This window comes from Macrotis lagotis, chromosome 3 (assembly GCF_037893015.1).
Source record: "Macrotis lagotis isolate mMagLag1 chromosome 3, bilby.v1.9.chrom.fasta, whole genome shotgun sequence".
Lineage (NCBI taxonomy): Eukaryota > Metazoa > Chordata > Mammalia > Peramelemorphia > Peramelidae > Macrotis > Macrotis lagotis.
Window position 1 is genome coordinate 243,254,762 of NC_133660.1, and position 21,836 is coordinate 243,276,597.

Sequence of the window (21,836 nt, forward strand, 5' to 3'; positions counted from 1 at the left end):
ACAGATAAAGAGAAAAAGGAGAGGAGAAAGCAGAAATGAAAGGGACCAAAGGAGGAAGAAGTCTTTCATAGCAGTTTCAGTTATTTTGGACAGAGGAAGCCCAGTTCCTAAGGCTTGAGGATCCTAACTCTCCATCCCAGATTCAGGTCCCATCCAGGGAGCCTTTGGGAATTCAGGGACTCATGTCCATTCACATGGTTGGATGTAGGCACAAATAAACTCCACTCACCTGGATACATTTGAGGATTTTCAATAGGCTGCTCCCTTCGGGTGTTTCTATGAAGAAGAATTTCTTGGAAAATATTAATGTCACTGAAAATAACACAGAGAATTTCAAGATTTTAATCCCATATGACCACAGAGATGTAGTGGGACCATATGGCTCTACAAATTTAAGGCTCTGCATAAATGGAAAAAAAAACCCAAACAACAAAACAAAACAGTTTCACTAAAGAGATCCTGCTCTCAGATTTCTATAAGAGGTAGTTTGTAAAGGACATGTGGTCTCTAATCTTCTCCCTCTCTGAATGCTTACCTCAATCTAGTTTTGTCATCTTGTTCATTTATTAGTTACTTGCATGCCATGGCATCACCCCCCCCCAATGTCATGGTCTTCAAGAATGAAAGACAAACCACATCCATTATAAAGAATTCAATCATCATTTTATGTTAAAGATTCTCAGATTTACTTATCTAGTTCTAACCTCTCTGCTGAACCAAGTCTTTCATCTTCAATTACTTATTAAGACATTTCAAACAGGATATTCTGTAGACTTCCAACACTCCCAAGTCACTAAGGCTCATAATCTTGGGGTCATTCTTCATTCCTCATTCTCTTACCCCCCCCAGTTCTGTTTTTTCCACTTTTTCAACATCTCTCAAATATCCCCTTTTTTTTCTCTTCTGAGGCTGCCATCATTCTATTGCCAGCCCTCATCAGCCTATTTCCCCAAGTTTCTCTCCCATCTCTAGCCCATGCTCTGCTCAGCTAACAACTCAATCTTCCTAAAATGAAGGTCTGATGCTATCTAACCTCCCTATTTAGTAAACTCTAGTGGCTCCCTATCACCTCAAGGATAAAACATAGCCAGCAAGTCACAAATTTGACAACTTTCCTGTTCTAGTGATTGTAATCAATGAGTCTTATATTGGATAAACTGAAATTAATCTTGCTTGTTCCCTGTTTCTATCAAAGTGATGCTGGGACACAAATGTATTATTAGTATGACTGGACATTTTCTATTATTATCTAGGGAAATTAATATATCATTCTCTATTCACATTTTTCACATTGTTATTAAAAATACTCTTTTAGAGTTGAGGTAAAATCAAGATGATAGTTTAGAAGTAGCGAGAACAGTTGAGTTCTTACTGATACCTCCTCCACAAAGATCAAACCAAATACTAATGGGGAAGTCCAAGGGGAAAAAATGAGAGTGGGTCATTTTTTTCCATCCCTGGTCAGTATCAGGATATAGATGTATACTGTGGATGGGGTCTGACCAAGAGCATCCCTGCCCAGGTAGAGGTGGGGTAAGGAGGAGTTCCACAGTCATCCAGAGGATCCAGGTTTGTTGTTCACTAACATAGATCCTGGGCAGACTGAGGAGGGGACCTGGGCTTAAGGGTGATGTTCCAGTAGTTTCAAGAGTTTGTTAAGCCTAAACTCTATACTGAATTAGGAAAAAGTTAAAGAACAAGGAGGTTTTCTTGAGAGTAGTGTCCTTCGAAGGAACAGAAAAGGTGATTACTGGAAGGGAGAAGGAAGGCACTTTGAGGAGCTTTCTTGAGTAATCAAAGGCCTCCAGATGACCAGGTTTGGTGGGTTGAAGGAGAACTTCAAGGCAGCTAAGTGGTGCAATGGATAGATAGAAAAGTGGTCTTGGAGTCAGCAGGATCCAAGTTCAAACCCAGTCTCAGAGAATTAACTAGCTGCATGACCCTGGGCAAGTTATTTAACTTTTGTCTAGCTCAATTTCCCTAAATCATTTTAAGTGCCTCAATAAGGGTTGTTGGGAGGATAAAATGAGATAATGATATTTGTAAAATACTTGGTAGGTGCTCTATAATTACTAGTTATTATAATTAATGTTATTATTAGTCTCATTCCATAGCATGTTATTTGTTCATGACCAAATGGAGGGAGAGCCTTAACTACCCAGAGGTAGACCAGGTGTAGGCTACTCCAGAACTTTACAATGGCATAACCCATACTTGGTTTTAGTCCATGGTCCCAGAGGCATCCCTGGCCATGTTTGCTGCCAGAGCAGTTCATATTCTCTGTTCCCTACCCTCTTATCTATGTCAGCCCAGCCTACCTAAGTTAAAAGTCACAATGCCAGCTGGGATGCCAAAGTACATCATGTAGCAGTCTCTGTAGGAACACTTTTTATCTGTGGAATGGAAGAGATGGCAAGTTACCCAGAGCTCAGACTCACTTTGGTCACCTCATTACCCCCAGGATCATCTACCTTGCTCCTCTCTCCCTGAAGGGGAGTACTTGCTTCCTGTATCACAGCACTCAAAGCACACACAGTCATTATAACAGGATCTCCTAGTGGGATGGGAGAGATAAAGAGATTTGGTTCCCACTGTCCTGTCCTGTCCATGCCATCAGTGTATGGAGTTAAGGATAAATGAATGCAGGAAGTAAGGGACTGCCATCCTTTGGGAAGAAAAACAAACTTAAGAAATAGGTGACAAGCCAGTGATCTCTGACAAGCATCCTTGATCTACCCAAAGACTCACCATTGGCTCTTTGGACACCCCTCTCTTTCCAAAAGGGAAGGAGGAGGAAAAAAGAGCAGGTGGGATGCTTCCTTAAGATATTTAGCTTTGGGATTGCAATAGATATAAAGGAGTTGGTCCTGAATTATATCAACATAAAGTAAGATAAACAGAGCTAAAAAAGATCTACTTTTAATCCCCCCTAACATCCCACGGAATACCGAAAATAATACTTTGTGAGATCTTTAAGGCTTCTTGAAATTCTACTCTTCCCCATGAATAAAAAAGGCATCCTGTCAATTTTCCCACTGGTAAGAAAATATTCTAGAAGAATCCTTAGAAAACTTTGAAGGGTGGGGTGGGTCCTTTGCAGGGACAGCAAAGGAGTGAAGAATCAAACTGTGTTTTAATTCTGTAGAAATGCAAGAGGGAATTTTGGCTGGAAGTTCCAGGAAATTGTAGCCAGTTTCCTAGGGCCGTGCCTCTTCCCTTTAGCCTTAGACTGTAGAATTTGATCACCCTTGTTGAGTCACTGCCTAGGATTCTGCTATCATCATCCCACCCCTTGTCTGAGGTTTGGCTCGTATCCCTTTATTGCTTCTTTCCTACTCTTCTACTTCTTTCTGGTAGCTGGGAGGTCAGGGGCTCTTGTTGGCCATTCTGTGGATATACTGTTTGGGAATTGGGATACCCTCTCTTCCATATATATGTATGTATATATATATACATACATACATACATACATACATATATATGTATATGTAGCTGGGTCACATGTTCTTTGGGCCCTGACCTTGTTGCATTGTTTTAGGAGTTATGGCCAGCACCTTTCCTTGGGGCATTTCTAGAAGTAAAAATCATGTTGATGCCTACAGACCTGAAGTGGGATTCTGAGACTTTGCTATTCTTCAGGTGAGCTCATCCCACCTTCAAATGAATTTGCTTTGAGTGCCAAAAATTCCTAGTTATAACACTAAAGCCACAGACAGAAATTTTAGCTTCATTTTTGTGCTTTTCTAAGCCTCAGTTTCCCAATTTGTAAATTGAGAAAGCTGGTTTAGATGTTTTCTAAGGTCCCTACCAACTATATAACACCACATGATCTTTAAAAAAGAGAAGATTCTACAGGGAGCTGACCCAGGACTGAGAAATGGAGACTAGTGACCTGCATGCATTACCCTTCTTTCTTCTGTGGTTCTTGCACACTCAAGGATCAGGTGACTAAGGAAGATGGGGAATCATTTATTCTACACACATCAAGTGGGGAAAATACCTATATAATAGAATGTAGTTCCTTTGCCATCTCTGCTTCACTTTCCAAGTCTGTAAAATGTGGGCAATCCCTACTTAACCTCCATCCTTTATGAATTGTAGTCAGACATAAATTCTTTTTACTTAAAAAATATTCATTATTTTCCAACACTGGGTGTTACATGGAAGAAAAGGAAAGAATTATAGTATGTTATTATCTGTGCCCCACCTCTACAATCCTCAGAATAACCACTGACCTAATATCGAGGGTATGGAGATGTTGGTAAAGAAGATTCCAAAGGATATAGACAGGTATAAGAAGCTGAATATCTTTCTCCTTTCCTTTACCTGAAATCAATAAAGTAAATCATGCTCAAAGACTCTAGAAAGCACTCAGTTTTCAGTAGTTTTTAATCTCACTTCCTAGAATGTTATGACAATTTCGTAGCTCAACCAGGGTTTTAGTGTATCTCCCTGCTTACAACCCTGCCAACCTTTGCTGCATTCATCTTTTTAACATCTTTGCCAAGTTAAAGGGCATATGATGAAATCTTTAAATTGTTATTTTAGTATTAGTGATTTGAAGCATTTTTTCCATACTGTTGGTTGATTGTGAGTTCTCTTTCACAAAGTATTCATTGCCTTTGACCATTTATTTACTGGGGAATGAACATATAGTCTTCTCCACTTGTGTCCATTTCTACTATCTTCAATATTAAACATTTTTTTAAGTTTTTTTTTTTTTTTTTGCAAGGCAATAGGGTTAAGTGGCTTGCCCAAGGCCCCACAGCTAGGTAATTATTAAGTGTCTGAGACTGGATTTGAACTCAGGTCCTCCTGACTCCAGGGCCAGTGCTCTATCCACTGTGCCATCTATTCGCCCGCAATATTAAACTTTTTCTGGAAGAGTTGATGCAAAGATTATTTTTCCCCCTACCCTCTGTAATTCTGTTTGACTCAAGCTAATTTAACTTGATTTAAATTCACTTCAACCTAACATTTTACAGATCATCTACCATGTGCGGAGTCCTGTGTGGTGGTGGGGGAGGCATAGAGTTTAGATAAGATGTAGATCCTACCTAATCAAGCTCACAGTCAAGAAGAGGCCTATGACCCAAACAGACAAGTATAACAGATTACCGTTAGACTACTTACAGAGTTGGTATCCTCTGAGCAGAGTCATGCAGTCAGGGGAATACTGGTTAAAGATTAAAAACTTGGGGTGGCTAGGTGGCACAGTGGATAAAGCACTGGCCCTGGAGTCAGGAGTACCTGGGTTCAAATCCAGTCTCAGACACTTCATAATTACCTAGCTGTGTGGCCTTGGGGAAGCCACTTAACCCCATTTGCCTTGTAAAAAAAAAAACAACTAAAAAAAAATAAAGATTAAAAACTCTTTGGGGCAGGTAGGTGATGGAGTGTATAAAACATCAGCCCTGGAGACAGAATGATGTATGTTCAAATGTGATCTCAGGCACTTATTAGTTATGTGACCTTGGGCAAGTCACTTAGCCCAGATTGCCTCAAAAACTCCAATCCCTTGGAAAATGGGGTGGAAGAATAAACAAGAGACATCCAACTCCTCTGCACACTTACCTGGTGCTCTGGAAACTGGTCTGCAACTAAGCACAACATACAGGGTATGTCAATACTGCTGGCAACAGTCACGACAACTATACCCAAAATGACTAAGAACCTGGAGGGAAGAAGAGGACAGAAGTGCTCATTGTGAACTCCCTCATGCGCACATTTATGCTAAAGGAACACAAAACATCCCTGCTATGGACAGACTTAAATTCAGAGATGCTATCACTGAAGAATTCCCCATCCCTGCAGATGGAGAGAGAGAGAAAAAAGGCTGAGATCCCGGCTCCCCATTCTCTCTGTCTCTAATTGACTGAAAAGCAAATTCTAGAGCTTGCTCTTCCAACTCCCACAGACCTGTGTGGACAGGTGAAGGGCGATGACTCACCTAGACAGGATCAAGTCTTCTGTTATGGTTTCTTTGATTATGACAATGATGTGGCCAACCAATAAGAGTACGGTGCTTCCGATGAAGGTACTAGAGGAAAAGAGACTCTTTAAGGGACTGACCAAAAAGAGAGTGAGCATTGAGCATGAGAGTCTAAGAGAATTCACATGAAGAACAAGGAAAGGAAAAGGGAGAAAGAAAAAGAGAAAGGGAGAACAGTGGAATCAAACAAGCCTAACCTTCTTCCCCTAAAAGAGAATATATATATATATATATATATATATATATATATATATATATATATATCATATATAATTATGTATAATGTATAATTATCACTAAGATGATTCTTATCTCATAGTTCTTTTTTGTTTATAGAGTTGGTAGAAACAGTTTGAGGAGAAGACACTATTTTAAACTTATATATTTAATCTGTGGTTGTGATTGCTTTTCCTAATTGAATAAAAATATTGGCATGTGTTAGCTCATCTTCTTTAGGATCACTGAAAGAATCCTTATGGATAACTCCTGAAGCAGATAGGACAGCAGGTGTAACATGTATCTTGTGTCATTCCCACATGATTTTTTCCCCACATGATTTTATTTGTGGTTGTTGTTATTACTATTACTATTCAAGAGTCTCATCTGATAAAATGTTTTTTAACAAGCTCTTATTCCTGCTACTCCTGTAAAGATGGTTTGTCTTCTTGTCTTTTGGTATCAAAAGAGCTGTGAATTACAGAATAACATAATCTGTAAATTGAGGCCATCTAATAGACAATAGCTAACCAAGAATTCTTTCTAAAACAAGTGGTCATATGACCTATGTGTCTGTAATGGGGGTCCACCATTAGTTTGTCTGTAGGTATAGTTCTGGGACTGAGACTGGAAGCTCAGTCCCTCTCCTTCCTTAGAAAGAAAAAGTAGGATATACCTAGACTTTGGGGATGATGAAGAGAGGAGAGGGAGAAAAAGAGAAAGGTTGTGGAAGGAAGTAAAGTATAGGAAGTCAGGAAAAGGAGGAAATGGTTAGGTTGTAAAGGACTTGGGAAAAAAGAGGGCTTTATATTTGATCCTGGAGGAAAAAGGGAGTAATGGACAGATTGAGTAAGGAGGTCACTTGAGGAAGACTATGTTGGTACAGAAGGGAGAATGGACAGTGACAGTAAGTCATGTGAGTTGAGTTAAGGAGTCATATACAGGGGCTGGTGTGAAAGTAGAAACAAGGGGCGGCTAGGTGGCACAGTGGATAGAGCACTGGCCTTGGAGTCAGGAGTACCTGGGTTCAAATCTGACCTCAGACACTTAATAATTAACCTAGCTGTATGGCCTTGGGCAAGCCACTTAACCCCATTGCCTTGAAAAATCTAAAAATAAATAAATAAATAAGAAAGTAGAAACAAGCCTGGTGACAGACTGGATATATGGGGTGAAGGAAAGTGAGGAGTCCAGGACAATCACAGTTATAGCATTGGGTGGTTGGGAGGATGATGCCCTCAACAGTAATGGTAATATTTGGAAATAGGGAGAATTTGGAGGGAATAATAATGTTTTGGACATGCTGAATTAGCAATGTTTAAAAGCAACCAGTTTGAGATGTTCAATAGGCAATTGGTGATGTGAGAGTAGAAGTCAGGAGAGATGTGAGCAATGTCAGGCCTCTGAAGGAAGGAGATGAGAGCCTCCAGAGGTCAAGCTAAAGTGGGATTGCCAACTAAGCCTGGCAGAGAGTATTAGTAAAAGAGAAGATGAGATTATAGATAGGGTGACAGGGGTGGGGAGATGGGAATAAGATTTAATACAGTTTACATCCTAGTACATAGACTGTCATTGTCTCACACCTGGACCATTGTAACAACCTCTTGCTTGGTCTCCCTGCCTTAATAGCTCTCTCCCAACTCCAATCCATTCTTTCTTCAGCTGCTAAAGACATCTTCCTAAAGTGACAACATCACCCCTTATTCAGTCACAAACCACACCTCAAAGGACTCTTCTAATCATACATTCTTGCTCTGCCATAGCTTGGTCTTGGTTTCTTTTGGCCCCACAGAAGCCCTGTAGCTTCCTGGTAGGCTTGTTTCCCTGTCTCCCTATCTTTCCGTATAGCTCTCTATCTAGATGTCCTCTCCTACACTCTGTCTTTTTTTGATATCCTTGACTGGGAATCCTGATTCAGCTGTCTGAGCAAGATTAATAAGTACTCTTGGTTTAAATATATACACACACAGAGGCTTGTGGATACACATAGAGACAGGTCCATGGAGATACAAACAAGTTCACAGACATCCTTATGGCAACTTAAAAGCATGGGATAATGAAAGACTGACTCAGCATGAACATATCCATAGTTCCCAGACACAAAGGCTTACATACTCACACAAAGAATTAAACATGTAGATACACATAAAATCTATTATAAACATATACAGAGGTTCATAAATACACATAGTTGGAGGAAACAGCTTCATCTATCATTGGTTCCTTAGCACATTAATTGTGGCTGTTTCAATAAAAAAATCTTCTCATATTCTCAATTTCACTACCCTCATCACCAAGAGAAACATATAAACATAGACCCAAACATAAGAAACTTGCATGCATGGATATACATAGAGGTTCACGGACATACATGAACAAAATGCATTATAAAGACTTACCCTCATAAAAATACACAGCCACACATAGATTTTCACATGGTCATAAATCCAGATTCACAAACACATGAAGATGCATAGTGACAGTTTCAGACCTGAATGTAGGGGTAATAATCTCAATACACTTAACTAAGTTCTATAATACACACACATGCCACAGTTTGATCATTAAACAATATGAGGCAGGGAACCAAGAGACTGAATGTTAAAATTCATATGGACCCTAAGCAATAACTTCCTCATTAGTCTAGTTTTTGATTTCTTCCTAAGAGACCCTCACCTCTAATGGGAAGAGAAGAAAATATTTTCCTTACTTGAATTTTCCAAGCCAGGAGTCTGTAATGGTGGCACTAATAAAGGCCAGGATGATGGTAAAAGTTTTGAAGATTTGATACCCCACACTTTCATGGTTGAATAAGGAAAAGCTAGAAATAAAATAAAAAATGAGGAAACCTGGGGAGAAAGAGAGAAAGAGAAAGAGAAAGAAAGTTGAGGCACTTTCATAAACTCAGTGTGGGATGTAAGTGAAAGGAGGAGAAAATACTAATGAGAAACAGCCTAAAGGGAGCAAAAAGTTCTTGGAAACTACTGTGGATATAGGGTCTTTGTCCATGGAATCAGTATGTGTATGTGGCCAAAGGACCCACAGATTGTCTATAGGGTAAGAGTGGGTATGGGAGTACATAAAGGACCTTTTGATTTCTTTTTTAGATATAATAACATAAAACAATTTTTCTGTTTTGGTTTAAAGTCCTTGGTCTCACTTGAATGAATGATCTAATAAGTCTTCCATTAAAAAAAATCCAGTCACATTCAAGGGAGACTAGGATTTTCTGAAACTAAGATTAGGGAAAGAGAATGTCCCTTTGATAATCAAGGGAGGTCTTCTTCATTTTTGTTTGATCTGGAGCCCATCTTGGCTTTTCAGGAAGTCTTCTTTCCCAGGGTAGGGGGGATACCTTACAGCATTAATATTCCCAGGATAGTTGGTGGGTAAAAACCTTAAAACTGAAATTTGCAATTCTTGTTTTATCTCACCTTGTCTTTATCTCATGACCACTGTACAATTGTAAGAAAATGTTTCTGGCAGGGACATTTTTGAAGCAGATTGCTTCTCTGTCCTTTAATATTTCTCTCTAGGTAGAGATTTTTGGATTTTAGATAATTAATTTGTCTTAGTACCCCCTCTCCTACCAATCTCTGAGCTTCTTCATCAGGAATACAAGCAAATTCACTTATTTCTGGGGCCCGCTGAGGAAACCCTTTCTTCTGTTGTGAGGACCCTGCTGAAACTCTCTACCATCTGCCCCCATAGGTGAAGAGGAAGGTGTATTTGTGGGAGTGGGGGTGGGGGCAGTGGGGGAGGTAGAGGATTGATAGTTTGCTGCTTTCTGGCTGGAGAATGGCTCTAGATTAAGAACCCTGGATTCAGAGGCTTTGGGTATAACACTTTCCTCACCTTTTCTCAGCCCTAAGAGGAAAATGCCTCTCAGGGACCAATTGTGGGAATAAAGAAAGGACTTAAACTGAATCAGGAGAAGAAAAATATGTAGGACAAGTCAAGTCAATAAACATTGATTAAGTAGCTACTATATATCTAATATGATTCAAAGAAAGGCTAACACCATCTGTTCTCGAGAGGCTTACATTCTAACAGGGAGACAACATGTGATGTTTGTCCTTCATTCTTGAATAAGACTATGACATCAGGGAGGAGATGCCATGACAAGCACATGAATTGGATATGAGTGAGGGGGTGCCAGGCTAAGTCACCAGTCTCACTTTCTCCTCGGGAGCCATCTGGGTCCAGTGACCAGGTATGGATCAGGACTACTGGAGAAGGTCTTGGAGGTGAAGCAATCAGGGTTAAGTGACTTGCCCCAAGGCCACATAGCAAGTAAGTGTCAGAGGTTGGATTCAAACTCTAAGGCCAGTTTTCCAACCACTGCACCACCTAGCTGCCCTTTCAGGGTCATCTCCAGTTGTCCTGATCCATATCTAGCCAATGAACCCAGATGGCTCTGGAGGAGAAAATAAGGGTGAGGACTTAGCATAGACCCCCTAACTCAAATCCAATTTATGGCTTGTCATGACATCACCTCCCCTGATGAAGCTAGAGACACACAAATAACTAGTAAATACAAACTATAGAAAGTTGATGAAAGGCAAACTCAGAAAAGATAAGGATAAGGTAGTTAAGTAAGAAAGGCTAAATAGAATACTTGGAGGGTTAATTAAATGGGTCAAATGATGGTTGGGTGGGGTAAATTACTGAAGGAGTGATAGGTATGGTTTGTGAAACAGTTGACTAAAAGAAAAAATACGAATGGGAGTTTCAATTTAAGAGATGGTAATTGGCTCTAAAAGTGCTTAAGGTTAAGGCATGCTATATTATAGAGCCATTTCAGTCTTGTTTGACTCTCTGTGACCCCATTTTGCAGTTTTCTTGGCAAAAATAATAGAGTGGTCTGCCATCTTCTCTAGTTCATTTTACAAATGAGGATTTGTTCATATTCATATCTGAGCCACAGTCTTGGTCCCAGTCTCACAGAAAGGAGCAGAAACACAACACAGCTTATTGCCACAGTGAAGCAGGGACCCTCCTCACATTTCCAGGGCAGAAAGGTGTCCTTGTGGTCACCCGCAGACTAGAGCACAGGCCAGGAGAGAGGTACAAACCTCTCCTTAGATAATAAGACCTTGGAGAAATTAAAAACTTATAGATCCCTGAAAGTAGCAGCAAAAATCCCCAAAAGCTTGGTACAGGACACTCCTCACACTGGAAGCAGAACCCCACCTTAACAAAGAGTTAAAATCAAGTTATGTCTGAGGGAAATAAGCAAACAGCAGAAGAAAACAAATCTGACCACAGTTACTATGGTAATGAGGAAACAAAATACACACTTAGAAGAAGATAACAAAATCAAAGCTTCTATAATCTAAAACCTCCAAAAAGATATAAAATAATCTTAGGCCATGGCAGAGTTCAAAAAGGATTTTGAAAATCAAGTAAGGTATGTTGAGGAAAAATTGGGAAATGAGAATGATTCAGGAAAATCATGAAAGTCAAGTCAGCAACTTAGTGAAGGAGATACAAAAAAAATACTGAAGAAAATAAAATCTTAAAAACCAGAGTAGGCCAAATGGAAAAAGAGGTCCAAAAAAACCAATGAGGAAAAGAATACTTTAAAAAGCAGAATTATCCAAATGGAAAAGAAGATACTAAAGCTCACTGAAGAAAATAATTCCTTAAAATGCACAACTGAGCAAAGGGAAGGTGATGACTTTGTGAGAAATCAAGAAACAATATAACAAAACCAAAAGAATGAAAAATTAGAAGAAAATGTGAAATATCTTATCGAAAAAAAACAACTGACCTGGAAAATAGATCCAGAAGAGATAACTTAAAAATTTTTGGACTAAGGGGCAGTAAGGTGCACAGTGAATACAGCACTGGCCCTGAAGTCAGGAGGACCTGAGTTCAAATTCAGCCTCAGATGCTTAATAGTTACCAAGCTTTATGACTTTGGGCAAGTCTCTTAAACCCTATTGCCTTGCAAAAAACCAAAAAAAAAATTATTGGACTATCTGAAAGCCAGGTTCAAAAAAAGAGCCTAGACATAATCTTTCAAGAAATTATCAAGGAAAACTGCTCTGATATTCTAAAAGCAGAGGGTAAAATAGCAATTAAAAGATCTACTGATTACCTCCTGAAAGAGATCCCCAAATGAGAACTATCAGGAATATTATAGTCAAATTTCAGAGCTCCTAAGTCAAGGAGAAAATATTACAAGTAACCAGAAAGAAACAATTCAAATATCTTGGGGCCACAATCAAGATAACACAAGATTTAGGGGCAGCTAGGTGGCACAGTGGTCCTGGAGTCAGGAGTACCTGAGTTCAAATCTAACCTCAGACATTTAATAATTACCTAGTTGTGTGTCCTTGGGCTAGCCACTTAACCCCATTGCCTTGCAAAAACCTTAAAAAAAAAAACTCCACAAGATTTATCAGCTTCTACATTAAGAGATCATAGGGCTCAAAATATAATATTCTGGTAGGCAAAAGAGCTTGGATTACAACAAAGAATTATCCAACAAATTAATTATCCAACAAATTATCCAACAAATCAATTATCCATACTCTTTCAGGGGAAAAGATGGCCATTCAATAAAATAGTAGATGTTCAAACTTTTCTGATGAAAAGACCAGAGCAGAACAGAAAATTCTGTCTTCAAAAATGAGACTTAAGTGAAGCATCGAAAGGTAAATAGGAAAGGCAAAATCATAAGAAATTTAATGATTTTTCCTACATGGGAAGATGATACTCATAACTCATATAAACTTTTTCAGTTATTTGAAATGATTCATTTATTTTCATTTATTATTATTATTATTATTATTATTAGAAGGGGAATATATAAACAAAGTACAGGTGGGAGTTGAATATGAATGGATAATATATTTAAAAAGATGGAGTTAAGGGTGAGAGAGAGGAGGGAGAATGGGAAAGAGGGGAATAAGAATGGGATAAGTTATTTTACTAAAAAAGGTAAGGAAAAAGCTTTTTCAGTGGAGTGGGGGGGGAGTTGAGGGTGAGTGAGCAAACTTTACTCTCATTGAATATAATTCAGAGACAGAATAACATACACACTTGGGTATAGAAGTCTGTCTTACCCTAGAAGAAAGTAGAAGAAGATGATGGGAAAAGGGGGGGAATGATGGATGGGAGAAGATAATAGGAGGGAGTAAGATGTAAAACACTTTTGAGGAGGGCCAGTATGAAAAAAAATAAACTTAATTTAAAAAAAGAGGGACAGTATATAAAATAAATGGGGATGGAAGAAATAAGATGGAGGGAAATACAGTTAGAAATAGTAGCTATGGATGAAAATATTGAAGCAATTTTTCAGATAAAGATCTCATTTCTCAAATACAGAGAACTGAGTCAAATTTATAAAAAATAAGAGCCATTGCTCAATTGATAATGGTCAAAAGATATGAACAGTTTTCAGATGAGGTTATCATTGATATCTATGGTCATATTTTAAAAAAATATCCTAATATTTGAAGGGATGTAGGGAAAATTAGACATTAATACATTATTGGAGAAGATGTGGAATGATTCCACAGTTCTTTAGAGCAATTTAGAATTATACCCAAAGGGCTTTACAACCATACCTACCCTTTGACCTAGCAATGCCACTACCAGGTCTATATTCCAGAAGAGAGGAAAAATAAGGAAGGAAAAGGACTTATATGTATGTATAAGGATATTTATAGCAGCTCTTTTCTAGGTGGTAAAATAAACTGGAAATTGGGGGATACTCATCAATTGGGGAAATGGATGAAATAATGTCCTAATATAAGAAATGATGATCAGGATGTTTTAGCAAAACTTGGAAAGACTCACATGAACAGATACTATGGGAAATGTGTGATATTCAAAATAACAGCAATATTGCAGGATGATCAGCTGTAAAGGACTTTCCTTTTCCCAGCAATGCTGTGACCCAAGACATCTCTGAGGGACCTATGATAATGAATACTATCATCCCCAAATGATGGATGTCTGATGGTGTCTGACTACAGATTAAAGCATACTTTTTTTTAACCTTATTTTTCTTGAGGTTCCTCTTTTGGGGGGGGGGGTTCCTGTTTTCTTTCACATCATGATTATTATGATATTGTTTTGTATGACTACACATTTTTAACACTTACCATATAACTTGCTTTTCAATGAGGGGGAGTGGGTTGGGAAGAAGAGAGAGAATTTGGGAATTCAAAGTTTAAAAGATGAATGGTAAAACTTGTTTTTAACATGTAATTGGGGGAAAATAAAATGAAGTATAAAGAAAAAATGAGAATACCTAATCACTTCTTGATTTGCCTTAGTGATAATTTCATCCAATGTGGACAACTCATCAAAGGTGGAAATTCTATTCTGGAACCCACTAAAGGAGAATTGGTTACTAGGTGTGTTGGGATTGAAATTACAGTAAACTGAGCTTTAAAGGACTGAGCAAATTCAATTTATTGATAAAACTAAGACCATGCAATGGGTCCAACAACACTTTTTATGGTTTTTAGAAAGCACAGAGAAAAAAAAAGAATTGGGGAAGTAGGAAGACAATGAGATTCCTTAACAGGTAGAGAGTTATGGGGGTGGGGACAAAATTGGGTGCACCAAGTAAAGTGGACTAGAATCCAAGTGGGACTACTACTTTCCTTTATCATTAAGGATTGCTGATTAATTTATGGGATCCATTTGTATTTAAAGACATCTAGAAAGGATTGTTAAGGAGATAACAGCTTAATGGTGCAAGGACAATTTAGAATAATATAATCTTAGAGCTTGCTTCAGGATTTAGAGATAAGTCTTGGTAGGAGAAGTGGAGTTGGGCAGTACATACCATGTATTCCACTAAAACTGACACCTTCTATCCACTTTAGGATCAGCATGATTACCACAGATACTGGATACTTATTTCTGGTCTTCTGTGGGGACCAAGGTTTCAATGAGAGATGAAAAATATGCTTGGAGTCAGTTCAGGGAGAATGATTTGGAGAAGGGATATTCAGGGGTTGGGGTAGGTTGCATAATTTAGAAGAATGAAATAAGGAGAACAATTTGGGGAGCTGGTAAAATTTGTAATGGGAAATATGGTTTAAGATGTTGGTCTGGGGTAAAGACCTGGGAGGGTAGTTGGGGGATGGTCATGGGAATGGGAACCTTACTGCAAGGTGGGAAATCCATCATACCTTGAGCTTTAATAAGTCATCATCTTTACATTTCTCATCACATGAAATTTCCATTTTAGTTATAACTCCCAACGACCTTCAATAGAACCCTGACCTCCAGAGGTCATGGAATCCAGGTAAAGTTCTAGGGGTCATTCCCTCCATCTTGGCTAGGTAGTATGTTGGTCTCTAGTTCTCATACCTTCATCTTGTATTTTATTCTTCTCATTCTAGCTGAGTAAGGACAAGTAGTGTTGACTTCAAAGAAATAATTCTAATAACTGTCAATAGTGCTACCTATACTCTCTCCCCTACCCAACTGAATCTGAACACTATTGTATTAATCTTCCTGTATCATATCACTGCTCTACTGAGGAACTTATAACCATCCCTTTCCCACTTTCAGGTGAAAGCTCTCAGCCTTCAAATCCCAGTCCCATTCTAGCTATTGAACTCTAACTTCCACTGCTTTGGGACATAGATTTCCTTTAGTTTCTTCCATTTCTCCCAATATCAGGGACACTTTTCCTCACTTTTCCCACAATCCAAATGCTTTCTCCCAATCACTATCTAAATCCTGTCCATCCTTTAAGAAAGCTCAGCCAAACACCTATAACTCTTCTGTGTAGCTTTTTCCACCTACTTCAGTTTAATTTCCCCACATCGTAGTCAAAACTGTCTTGTTATTCTCTTGTGTATATAAAGTTGACTTTAAGCCACTTGAGCAGGGGCTCTATCTCTTGTGCCAGTCTTTAGAGGCTTTTATGCACAAAGGTTTTTGCTCCTGGAGTTGTGTGGAAGTCAAAATCTATTGCCAAAGTGTTCTCTTGGAAATCAGAAATAACATCTAAGCTGCAAGTAACAATGAGATGTGCCAAATGAAGGGAAACATCGCTTTCCATGCCAGAGTAGCTCATGGTTTTTGTTTTTTGTTAAAAAGCCGCATTTCTGGGGTGGCTAGGTGATGCAGTGGATAGAGCACCGGTCCTGGAGTCAGGAGTACTTGAGTTCAAATCTGACCTCAGACACTTAATAATTATCTAGCTGTGTGGCCTTGGGCAAGCCACTTAACCCCATTGCCTTGCAAAAACTAAAAAAAAAAAAAAAAAAGCCATATTTATACGGTTTTCCTTAGATTATGCCTCTATTTTTAGAAAACTTTTGAATTAGAATGGTGATTTATAGCATTGACCTCACATTTGTCCTACTTTATCTCCATTTCACAACTACCATCCCTAAAAATTGACCCTTTTGTTGGTCAGAGAAGTTGTAAATGTGTAAAAGGAGGACTGCCCTCAAATTGTCTGCTAGAGAATCCCTACAATAACACATCTGATAAGTGTCCATTCACTAATCTGAAGACTTCTAGGGAGGGGAGAGCCCACTACTTCTGAAGGTAATCAATTCCCCTTTTGTACAACTCTGAGTAAGACTTAGAAAAATAACTAACAAAGCACATAAGAATTTGTCTACCCCTTTCTGCAATAGTGGACCTAATTAAACAGTTTGAATTGACAACGTGGTATGTGTTCTTTCGGTTGCCCTTCCTTGGCGAGTGTCAAGGGAATTGCAGTGGTTGTGACTCTTTACCATTATTATTTTGGGTCATGTTGTGCTCAGCCTGGGAGCTGATGCTTTTTTGAAGATTGATCAGAAGTGATTGGTTCAACACATCCTTCCTGCCTAAAAAAAATATGCTTTGGGCCCTTCCCCACCACCCTCCCCAGAGGCTTGTATCTTGGTTGGCTACTGGTCCTTTCAAGGCTTAAATTCTAGGGCACCAGCTTTGGCTTCAGTCCTTGTCCATGATAGTTGTTGCCTCTGCCAGCCAAAAGGTCAAGCCACCTGTATCATTAGAATGGCATCATATGGTCTCGTCTCTGGCAGCTTTCACTCATCTCTAAACTGACCAGTCTTATGCCTCTGCCTTGGAGGGCACTATGGCTAGCCCCTGAGCACTAAAGGAAGATCCTATGATGGACGACAAGTTTTCCTGCCATAGGAAACACAACATGCCACTGAAATTCTAGAGGGACAGATCATGCCCGATACTTGTGTCCAATAAGGGAAGACTTCATAAAACTGCATCTTGAAGGTGAGTTGGAGAAGGTAAGTAGTGAACAGGCCAGTTTGGCTGAATGATGGGGTCCAGGGAAGGAACTGGGAGTAAGACTAGAAAGGTCATGGGATCACTGGCTAGACTTCCCCTAAAATAGCTTTTTCATTCCCTGGACCAGAATCTACAAGGGTTCCTTAAGGACTGCCTCCTGGTTGAAGGCTACTGGTCAGAGGCTTTGTCCAACATCCTCTATGCTTTTATTCCCAAACAAAGCAGCCTGGTAGTGGAGGGTTGGACTTATTGCTAACAAGACTTGGGCTCCAATCTCACGTGTTATACTTAGGATACACCAAGCCACCTACCTCCTCAGTTTGTTTCTCAAGGGTAGATGGGGAAGTGCCCTGCTCCCAAGGGCTGTTCCGAGGCTCCAGTAGAATGATGTATGTAAAGTAGCTCTCAAATAAAGTGAAGTGATGCTAGTGTAGGAGCCACCATGCTAAGCACCTTTTTAAGAGACAATGAGGACCTTCAGGGCTATGAAAATAGGACCCACATGAAGATGCAGCTTCTTGCCTAAATGAAATGGCTAGTGCAGAAGTGAGGAAAGAATACTTGAAAAGTAGCCTGGCATCCTGGTGGCTAGAATACCAGGCCCAAGTTAAAAGAACCATATTTAAATCCTAACTCACTTTGGGAATGTCACAATTCTGAGACCCTTTTCTCATGTTAGATCACAGAGTCATCATAAGCCTAAAGGAGACTACTGACGGCACTTTTCAGATGTGCTAGATAAGAGTGATTATTCCTTTCCTCTGCCCTATCTCTAGGTTCTCTAGATTGTATTCCTATCAGCATCATGTATCCTCATCAAAGGGGTGGATAATTCAGTAGAATTCACACAGAATCAGGATATTCTTGAGGACAAAATAGAATTTGTTCACAAGGGATTCTTAATGGATGGTAAAATTCTGCATACTCCTGTCTGTATAGGTACATTGCTCATAGCACTAAGTCTTAAAATACTGCTCAACCTTCTGGAAGAGATGTCATAGCCCAAAAGCAGATGAGAAGAATGGGTACTGCCTACAAACTGGACTGACAATTGGGTCTAATTTGAGAAGATTGGCCATCTGCATCTGGAAGAAGCATAAGAGGTTCAATGGCCTTCAGAAAAATGCAATGACCCCAAACTTCTTTTAGGAACAATGGTCCATCTTTTTAAGAATATTCTACTAGTAGTATTGGATGGTTAAGAGAACTTAGAACAGTCAAGAAGGACCCAAAATGAATCACTGAGGGCAATGGGAGATGACTTCATGGTCAATGGGAGAAGGCTGAAACAAAGAACCAATGAAGACTATAAGATTTCATCAGGGAAATGTATGACCGAAAATAAAGGTGGGCTGGTCATGGAATAAAGGACAACAGAGAGATGGCATTCCACTAGTCTCCTCCACACAATGTAAACACCTAAAGCATCCTGCATGAATGTTCTGTAGTCTATTGGGATGGGCAGGTGGGAAAAAGATCAAGTCAAGGAGACTAAGAGATCCACTAGAGTACCAGCTTTACAACAGCAATCTAACTCTGAGAATAATTTGGACAAATTCCTGAGGTCATAAAAAATTACCCATGCTTTAAAGTCTCAGAAATAGGCAAAAATTCCTTTAGTAGTTGGACACTTGAATCAGGACAATGCAGAGATACTAGATAGAAGGAAACAATGGTTACATTTTAAATGTACTTAAAATTCATCTTCCATTTAATCTTCATAATCCTGTCACATATGCAGGCCATTTTTATACTTTAATATTTCCAATCTGGTGACAAGCCTCTCTGATTAAACTAGGCTGGTCCTCAAATAATAAAGATGCATATGAGAACCAGGAGCTTTCTCAGACCACCAGATCTTAGAATAAAAACTTAAAGGAGGTAAACATTTTTTCTGCTTGTAAGAGGTGAGAAGCTAAGGTAGAAAAGACTTGCTTAAGCTAGTAAATGATTTAAACTCAGATCTTCTAAACTCCAAAACCAAATAAACCTTCAAAAGATCAGAGAAAAAAAAGGTGACAAACAAGTAGATTCCATTATTCCAAAAGCCCCAGGTCCAACTTATCCAATTCTAAAACCAGCTCACCATAGCAGAGTTCAGAATTCTCTTTTGTTCACAAGAATATCCTGATTGTCAAATATCTTTCTGAAATTCAGGTATAAATTTAAGAGAACTTTCGTGCTGTCAATCACATAGCAGGCCTTGTTTTCAGAGGCACACATTTCCTTCAAATTTTGTGTCATTTGCTCTTTCTGGGGCTGTTTTTCTATCTAAAATAAGGGAGCTGGAAACTAAAAAAAATCCCCTCAATTTAAATCCTTGATTGCCCTGTTCACCCTAAAACAACTATGAACCTCAAACTCAACGGTATCTCAGATTCACCCTTTTTGAAAACCAGGATATTTGCTCATCTCCATTCAATCCTGTAGGATCTTTCCTATGCTCCCAATAATCCTATATTTCAGAGACCAGTTAGAATCACAACTCTCCAACCTCTCAATTGTTAGAATTTTTATGAGAGAATCCCCAACTAGATTTTTAAGCTCCTTGGGGACAGGAATCAGCCATCATTGCATTTTTATTTGGAGGTTAGGACAGTGCTTTACGCACTTGTAGACATTTACAGGATTAGAGTTGAAAAGGCCCAGAGGTCACTGAGTGTCCCCTTCATTTTACATGTGAGGAAATTGGTGCCAAAAGAGGAAGGTTCTGCCCAAAGTTAAAATGTAGTTAATGGTGGACCTAGGATTTCAATATAACTGCTACCATTTAACATAAAATTTACTAAAATTATTTCTAAAAGATCAGATTACCTGTATTTGTTAATAATTTTAACTAGATTGAATAGGCTTCTTTATGATGGACTAAATTCCTTTCCATAGTAAGGTTTAAGTAAGACAATCTTAAGAGACCTATTACAATTCTAATTCCCTCCATGATCCTTTTATTTTAAGGTTTTTGCAAGGCAAATGGGGTTAAGTGGCTTGCCCAAGACCACACAACTAGGTAATTATTAAGTGTCTGAGACCGGATTTGAACCTAGGTACTCCTGACTCCAGAGCCAGTGCTCTATCCACTGTGCCACCTAGCTGCCCTCTCCATATCTTGCCACCAATGTAACTTTTTTTTTGCCCAATACTATTGATCCTTTAAGGTTTAACTCTACATACTTACTACATTATACATTACAATATGTACTAAGTGTCATCTGGACACTAAGTTCTATTGATGTCTTTTTTTGGGGGGGGGGTCTATTCCATGCACATGGTTCACAAGCTTGTAGAATTCCTTATCTTCCCTCTCTCCAACAGAAATGAAATATATGCCCAAGGAACGGGAGAGGACACAACCATCTGAACTTTCCTTCTCTCTCAGCATCTACTGCAGACTTCCATCTCACTTCAGTATTAGATACTTCATGTACAAGTATACTGCTGGTCTAGATCTGAGACCCTGAAAAACCTCAACTCTGGAACTAGCTTGTGAAATGTTAGAGAACAGCAAGTGCCAGAATCACAAGCCTGGTCTTGGCATAATGTTTTTTAAAATGATTCTTTATGTACATCAATGGTTTTGTTTCTGCTTTTGTGTCCCTAGCATCTAGGAGAGTGCCTTTGTAAACAGTGAGAACTTAAAGGAATTTCATCTAATTCACTCAACACCCACCACAACGCTTTATATAAAGAAGTTAGTTAATACATGCTTGGTGTAGGTGGGCAGGATCTGCTCAGGAAGAACACGCTTTATAAAGACCTTTTCTGAAAAACACTATTGTTACTTAATGGTCGCTAAGACCCAAAAAGAAAAAAGAAAAGGAAGCCTCTGATTGAAGCAGAGATTTCCTAGTCTACATAAGAAGATCTCCAAGGAGTTAACAGGGACAAACCTTCAGCAACAAATACAAGGAAAGGTACACTTATGACCTGTGAGACCCTTGGATGATTCATTCAGCCTCTGTTTGCTCATCTTAAAAATAAGGTTGGGAAGCTGATTTAAGAGATCAGTGTCGCCAGTATTGTCTAATCTTCCTTACTTGTCCTGAAGGATGGATAAGAATGCGGTCAAAGGCAAGGAGGTAGCATATATGTGGCAATGGATCCTACCAGTGGCAGGAGAATCAGAAGTGGAAAGATTGCTGTGGTTCTCTGATTTTACTCATCTCTATAACATCAACGAGGCAATGATATTAACAGGCTGCTTTGGCAGACCAACTCAGCCCTCAACTAAATGATGTTGGCTGAACATGGTTTGGGGTGGGGGTAGGGGATGGGAGGAAGAGATATGACTTCCCCAGCAGGGGGAGATCAGGATTTTGAAGAGCTTCCCAGGGTCCAGAAAATCCTTCTTTGCTCAATACTTCCAAAAGTACTCCAACTTGAT

General features: G+C 39.1%; 1 protein-coding gene across 5 annotated transcripts in view; it reads right to left on the reverse strand.

Annotated features, from left to right (window-relative positions):
- LOC141518376 (solute carrier family 15 member 2-like) overlaps positions 1–21,759 on the reverse strand; it is a 58,235-nt gene extending 36,476 nt beyond the window's left edge. For all 5 annotated transcript variants that reach the window (XR_012477176.1, XM_074230348.1, XM_074230350.1 and 2 more), the window contains exons 1-8: positions 15,367–21,759; positions 15,018–15,102; positions 8,919–9,057; positions 5,951–6,040; positions 5,575–5,674; positions 4,236–4,326; positions 2,319–2,393; positions 230–312 (exon numbers count right to left, since the gene is read on the reverse strand). Coding sequence is in view for 4 of the 5 variants with exons in the window: in XM_074230348.1 (XP_074086449.1) it covers positions 230–312; positions 2,319–2,393; positions 4,236–4,326; positions 5,575–5,674; positions 5,951–6,040; positions 8,919–9,057; positions 15,018–15,102; positions 15,367–15,420 (717 nt within the window). In the remaining variant the exon portion in view is untranslated. The remainder of the gene's footprint in view (positions 1–229; positions 313–2,318; positions 2,394–4,235; positions 4,327–5,574; positions 5,675–5,950; positions 6,041–8,918; positions 9,058–15,017; positions 15,103–15,366) is intronic.
- Positions 21,760–21,836: the final 77 nt, after the last annotated feature.